This window comes from Atta cephalotes (assembly GCF_000143395.1).
Source record: "Atta cephalotes unplaced genomic scaffold scaffold00004, whole genome shotgun sequence".
In the NCBI taxonomy this organism is placed as follows: Eukaryota; Metazoa; Arthropoda; class Insecta; order Hymenoptera; family Formicidae; genus Atta; species Atta cephalotes.
This window is the reverse complement of record NW_012130068.1, coordinates 3,202,793-3,210,501: the sequence shown is the minus strand read 5'-3', so window position 1 is coordinate 3,210,501 and position 7,709 is coordinate 3,202,793. Positions and strand designations below refer to the sequence as shown.

Below are 7,709 nucleotides of genomic sequence, written 5' to 3'. Positions count from 1 at the left end.
TTAACTAATAATTATATAATGTACTATATAATGTTTTCTCCGAAGTTTATTCTTTTTTATGAGCGCACGAAATGCGAGGTCAAGCGCGTACGGAAATACTACTTGCACGTAGTAATCACGTGCACTTCGACCATCGAAAATTACTCCTCGGATGCTTATCATTTAAACGCGCGCAAAAACATTTATTAATTAAACTACGATATAAAATACCCTATTTTTACTGTTATTTTTAACGAACAAATTTAACAATTTTGGGATGAATTTTTTTCTAGTAAAAACGTTATGTTAATAATTTAATATGAATCGTATTTTATAAAATTAACTTTTAATTTAATTTAAATTAATTTAATTTTAACGTAATTTTTAACTAACAATAAATTAATTTTTTGTTTATGCAACTTTTAATTTAACTTTGTAAGTAAATTTTGTAAAGAAAGAGACATTAATTTAACTTGTTAGTTAAAAATATAATTAACCCAATATCTTGCTGATATTGGGTTGATGGAAGCGTTTTCTAGCAAGGACACAATATATATAACACATTGCAGTAAATAATATTTTTGTTGTTTGCTATCGTTAAACAAGAATGAATGAAATAATATTCGCTATTACATTGTGTCCTTGCTGGAAATCGCTCATGATAACTCAAACAACTAAGTTTTCTCTATAGCTATTTTCTTATTGTCAGTGTAGAAAGTTCTACCAAAGGCTTTATTATGGCGGAATCTTTAGAGCAGATGCCAAAATCCGACACTATAAGACTTCGCGATCGATATATCGGGTAATTATAACCCTTATAAATAAAATGTGAAATCTAATCGTTTTTTATCCTAACGCATTTTAAACAATATGCAATTTAGTAAACACCAATTAAAAATAACATAATAAATAATCAATGTTAATTTCACACTCAATAATATAATATATCACATGTGTTACATAACAATTATATTGTTATAGTGTGAAATTATAATATTGATTACGTTATTTTTAGTTGGTGTTTATTAGAAAATATATAGATAAAAAATGTCTACCGTGACGGTTTATTTTATTTCTAGACAATCATGCAAGTTATTTTACAAGTCGAATCCATTAAAAATTGTGAGGGCTGAAGGACAATACATGTATGATGAAAAGGGTAATCAATATTTGGACTGCATAAATAACGTTGCGCATGGTACGTATCTCTTAATTTTTAAAAATGAGATAATTTGTCATTATTAAGCTTCATTGGTTTTGATGAGCATAATCGCAGATTCTTTTTACGAAACATACATAACTTTCAATCATCATGACTTAATTCTCTTATAGTTGGCCATTGCCATCCGGATGTCGTGCGAGCCGGACAGGAACAGATGGCTTTGTTATCCACGAACAATCGTTTTCTTCATGATAATTTGGTACTATGCGCAAGTCGACTGGCGTCACTTCTGCCGGAACCGCTGTCTATTTGCTTCCTGGTGAATTCCGGGAGCGAAGCTAACGATCTTGCTCTTCGTCTCGCTCAGACTCACACGAAGAACAAGGATGTTATTACATTGGACCAGTAAGTTTCTCTGTCTAAACTGTCAAAATTAATCCTCTGTATGCGACATTTCTATAACATTCTATTATTGAATTTCACGCGCTACGTCACGATAGTTCCGTCGGTTAATGAGATGAATATGGAATGAACTTTCATGTTCCGTTCCTACTCGGATCTTCTCGACGTAAGCAATGTGTTATCTGTCTCAAATATGTTGGATATTTCAGGATGCGAACAAACACGATGAGAAAATTCAGTGCCGAACTAATGAAATCGATTTGTTTTTTTGCAGCTTCTTACCGTTCTAAATCGACAAAGATGTATGAGTCGGCTATTTTGGGCCATCCAGATCGAGCATGTCAAACAGATCCGGATATGGACATCCGATTCTTTTCATCGCGGCGGAAATAGAATTTGCCGCCATAAAGATCTTGTCGCTGTTTTTAGGTGGCGTAAGTCTTATGACCGACGTATCGTCCCAATACGTATGAAATACAATTCATATTTGTTTTCTCCTTCTATCGGTGAGGACGATGTCGCTGAATATTGGACTGGACTTATCCGAGAGAGAGAGAAAGAAAGGGACAAACGCTAGACAATGGTTCAAATGAAAATGTAAACATAAAGTAAATGTAAAATGTAAAGGCAAAGCGAAGTCACATCTAGCACATCAAGCGTCAAAGTCGAGTGCCAATTCTAAAAATACATAAAGTTGTGTAAAAAGAGAGATAATAATGTATTTGTGAGATAATAATGTACTTGTTACCAATACGTTATGTAGTATATAGAAAACGAGATAACGATAATACGCTTGTGCTCCAATTATTAAAACAGCTGCGCTATGGACTTTACGCTTTGTCTTTCTATCAACGTTGATAGCTCAGGGCAGCTCGAGACCACACGAATTAATAATTATTTCACGTTTTTGCTCGAGTTTATGAATGAGAAGCCCTTGGCGACTACACGGACACGTGCGACTATCGTAGCCACACGGTGGGGTCATTGAGAGTCTTCGACAACAATAAGGAAAAGCTAAAAAGAGTTACATTTTCAGGAACTGCTTTTAGTTAATAAAATAATACTCAATAATTCTTAGAAAGCTACTATTGTAGCCTTGCAGGAATTTAAATTTTGATGAACGTAACTTCAACCAGAGTAGAAGTTTCTATTCACGTTTATCTCTTTGCTTTTAGTGCTTATCACGGACATTTGACCACGACAATAGATATCTCGCCGTACAAATTCAATAAACCTAATGGTACCGGCAAGAGGGATTGGGTGCATGTGGTAAATATTTTAAATACTTTTTCAATAAAATCATTGATCAATTGATCTACATTCTTATGAATAATTATGGATGTCACGTGTGCAAATTTGTTAATTTGATGTACATTAACTACCATGACCATGTCATCTGCAGCCATATCTTCAAGTTAAATTATTTACCGTTAAAATAAATGTAATTTATTTTTTGGTATGAAGAGATAATTTCTATTATATTTATTATAGCCCGTATTCAGAGCGCGCTTTTTTATCTCTAAAATTCTATAGAATGCGTAACGTAAATTATAGTATTGGGTTGTCCGGAAAGTTCGTGCCGATGTTAAAAGAAAATTGAAACGCAAAAAATTTAAATTTTAGTATACATTTATTAAATTATATAGGTTAGTCGATACTAACTTTCCGGACAATCCAATATATTACTGCGCTAATATCGTTGTAAGCGCATTCTGAATATGGGCCTATGTATTTATATCGTTGATATTATTGAACGAAACACGATATATTTCACAGCGCTGGAAACATTTATAAAAGTTACTGGTACAAACAGAAAAAAGTAACAACGTTAAAAAAATAAGAAACAGAAATGCGTTATGAGTGACTCTAAGTATTTTATACATCGCTGCTTTTTCTGTTAGGCTCCTTGCCCGGACGTGTACCGTGGAAAATATCGCACCATCGATTATATCGACGAGGATCTTGGTGTTAAATATGCCGAGGATGTAAAGCAAATTTGCAAAGATATCAAGGCTCAAGGACGTGGAGTTTGCGCTTACATCGCGGAAAGTCTCATGTCGGTCGGTGGACAAATTCTGCCGCCACCGAATTATTTTCAGAATGTATACAGGTATATAGGAGACCATTTTATTATTTATATGTAGACTCGCGTTACGCAAAGCAACCATAATACTAAAATAAGTACAGGATATTTAATTTTTAATTTAATATTCAATATTTAATTTTTTATACTTTTGTGACTAAATACTATGTGTTTTTTAGATAAAACTAAGTTTTTAAACTTAGTTCTTTGTTTTTGGAGTCCTCATTACTTCTTCTTTGATTATGCAGTGACGTCACATTTTTATAATGTCTTTTGTAATAAATATTTCGTAATTCCAAATCTAGAATTGAGGAATATTTTGACAAATGTAATCGTTAAATTTTCCATTCAAATATTAATTATTAACAAAGTTATTGTATAAAATATAAATAGGGTCATCTTTTGCTTTGTGATTACGTTTATATTAATGAGTATAAAATTATAACACTGATGTTGTATTACTTTTGACTGTTATTTACTGAAAAATGGCGATATAGAAAAAAGAATACAATGGAATAAATTGATCTTATAGGCACGTACGCGAAGCAGGAGGAATCTGTATTGCGGATGAAGTTCAAGTCGGTTTTGGAAGAGTCGGCACTCGCATGTGGGCCTTTCAATTGTACGGCGAAGACGTTGTCCCGGACATAGTTACGCTGGGCAAGCCCATGGGCAACGGTCATCCTGTTGCGGCCGTCGTTACGACGCCAGAAATTGCGCGTAGTTTTTATAATACGGGCATCGAATACTTCAATACGGTTAGTTTAGAAAGATGTTATTAGCATTTTAAATTTGCGTTTTAAAATTGCTGTTAAGATATTTATCTCTGTGACTAAAAATATCCTGTGTAATTTTAGTATGGAGGTAATCCTGTATCCTGCGCAATAACAAACGCGGTAATGGAGGTCATAGAACGTGAGAGTCTTCAGGAGAATGCTTTGAAGGTCGGCAATCATCTGCTTGCAGAATTGAAGAAATTGGCAAAGCGACGGAAGATTATAGGTGATGTGCGTGGCGCTGGGCTGTTCGTCGGCATCGAATTAGTACGCGATAGAATTAAAAGGATACCAGCGACGGCAGAGGCAAAGCATGTGGTATCCAGAATGAAAGAGAAGAAGATTCTTATCAGCAGTGACGGGCCTGACGATAACGTTCTGAAACTGAAGCCGCCAATGGTCTTTACACTCGAGAATGTCAATCATTTCATATCCGTTCTCGATAAAGTACTCGAAGAAGTTGATATCGATTTTGACGAGGTAATTTGCATTTACTTAGATATGCCGCCAATTATAATCTTTATCAAAATAACATACCAATGAAATACTATTTTTTTTTTAATAGTTAAAAGAATTGATATAAAATGGAAATCATTTTTTTCCAATCTTATTATTAAATTTATACACTTGAAAACTTTAAAAAATAATATAGTTTATATATATATATATATATACATATATAATTATTTCAGGAATCGGAAACTACTACAACTATTATCAAAGCAACAATCTCGTCTATAGGAGTCGATAGAAGTACCGCAATGAATAGCAATGGAAATTCATTATTTGTTCGCGCTAATTAATAACGTATATTATATAAATATTGCAAATATTGAATTTAAGACAATTTTATATAAAAAAAAGTATTATTATTTTTAAGATTAATATTATATCTCTCTTTATGATATATTTTTATATAACTTTATCAGAAATATACATAAATAGAAGTTAACATCATTTTAGTAAAATAAGATAATAACATTAAGATATCATAAAATATATTCAATAACACATTTTTACATAAATGAAATTGTTTATTGATTACAACCTTTCCATAGCAAAATAATTTATTTTGATATAAAATTACATACATATTCAATTTTCTAATATATGTTAGTACAAATTATTCCCTAAATATTTGAAAATGTTAAAGCTTTTCTAAATAATCATGTTTTACTTTCTCCGTACTTTTTTATATTTTTTAAAATTCTATTACCAAAATAATTAAATATAATAATTAAATATATTTAATTAAATATATTGTATTTATAATCTCTTGTTCAATTTTTTTATATGAGTTTATATTGCTCGAACTTTTACTTCAAAAGTAACACAATTCAAAAAATTAAATTTTTTAGTAAAGGTATTATTTTTTAACTTGAAAATTAATGATTAATCAAATATTATCGACAAAAAATAATATTTTTAACATGATCAAATGTCATTTTAGTTATTTCCTTTTTACAACTCATAAGTAATGATTTTGACAATTTTTTAAACTCTCTTTAGCCTGGTGTGAAGTCATATTAATATATCGATTTTGATTTAGTCGAATGAGAGAGAAATAAATATTCGACTATAATTAATCAATTCTTACAGACTACGGCATAAATTAACAGATTAAGGCCAGTATAAATTTTTTAATGCTTTTGCAAAAAAAAAAATTATTGAAACTACCAAATTTATTTTTATTTTTATTTTTATTTTTATTTATTAATTTGTATTTAAAGGTTGATATTTGTTGATTTCGATGTATAAATTTATTTAGAACCACGAAAAATTCGGGCTAGAAGATTGAATCACTTTTTTCGAATTTGTAATGATTTTGATAATTTTTTAGTTATTTTATTTTTTATGGTTATAAGTCATGTTTTATGGTTATATCTTGAAAATTACGTTTTACGAGTTGAGTCATTTTAAAAGCAAGAGATATAATACGTTTATATAAAGCCATATGTCCATATGAGATTACTATGGATCCTATTTTTCATAAAAAGACTTACTTTACGGATGTACATATACAGCTTATCCTGCTGTATCCTTCTAAAAGAGTTAGGCAATTTAATAATTTATTTCCATAAAAAAATAAAATACTAAAGCAATTGAAATCGTTAAAGTTCGATTTAGGCTGTTGCACCATTAATGATAATATTATACATATAATAAAAATCCGATGTACAAACTCAGTAACAAGCAAATGAATGAGTGAAGACGTTCAAGAAAATATGTGGAAAGTAAAATAAGAATATTTAAATTTACAGAATATAAAAAATTTATATTTTTTTAAAATAGAAGTATTTCCGATAAGATAGATTAAGTTAATAAATGCAAATCAAATAAAGAATGATGTAAACAGATTGATATAATAATTTGTAATATTTTTATATGCAGAATGTTTTGAAAGTGAAAGTCAATCGCTCGCGTAATTGACCTTCGTTTTTAAAACATCCTGGTGATTAGAAATTATCAATAATTTCATCATCAATAATTCGGAGAAAATTGACTGGATTGATTAAATTGGATTGGTTAAAATAAGATCCTTTATATCTTATAATTATAAGTGTAACAATATGCACAAGTTAAATTTTTAAAGATACATATATATTTTTATGTATATTTTTATTAGTTGCAAAATATTACTATCATCTCTTTATTGAAAGAATAAAAAATCAAGTAGTAAAAAAGTTTTAAGGCCGTAACACAGACTTTTGCATAACACATAGTGCATAAGCGAATCAATTGATTAGAATCTTTCCTTTACTCTCATTCCATGGAAAAGAAGAATTTCGATTAATTGATTCTCTTATGCACTATGAATTATGCTCTTATGCATTATGCGTTATGTAAGAATTTGCGGTAATTACTCCTTATTAACGAAGTTAGAAAACAATTACAATTTTATTCTTTCATCTTTATATATGTTTTTAAACTTTTGTCTTTATATATAATTTTATATTTTTAATTTATATATTTAGTACCGACTAAATAAAAATTTTTTTTCTAATACAAGAAAATCCTATTCTAATTTCTATAAAGTTTGTAAAATACATAAAACAATTTTTAAATAAGAAATATATATTTTTCTCAAATATTTTACTTAAATATTTTTTAAATATTTTAGTACACAAACGTAATACTTAAAGACTGAAAGTACATAAAAATTAAAAAAAAATCTCTAGCATATTTTTTATTAATTACAAATACACAATTTATCATAATCTGAAAAACAACAATTTAAAAAATACTTGTATGCGAGTGTGTACGTGTGTGCGTATGTGCGTATGCGCGCGCGCGCGCGTGTGTGGTG

General features: G+C 29.7%; 1 protein-coding gene across 1 annotated transcript; it reads left to right on the top strand.

Annotated features, from left to right (window-relative positions):
* The first annotated feature begins 716 nt into the window (after nt 1–716).
* LOC105625926 (alanine--glyoxylate aminotransferase 2-like) lies at nt 717–5,205 on the top strand. Its single transcript, XM_012207235.1, has 8 exons — nt 717–781; nt 1,059–1,177; nt 1,312–1,546; nt 2,719–2,812; nt 3,445–3,653; nt 4,159–4,384; nt 4,484–4,882; nt 5,095–5,205. Exons 1-8 carry the CDS (start codon nt 717–719, stop codon nt 5,203–5,205), a joined length of 1,458 nt encoding a protein of 485 aa, XP_012062625.1.
* The last annotated feature ends 2,504 nt before the right edge of the window (nt 5,206–7,709 follow it).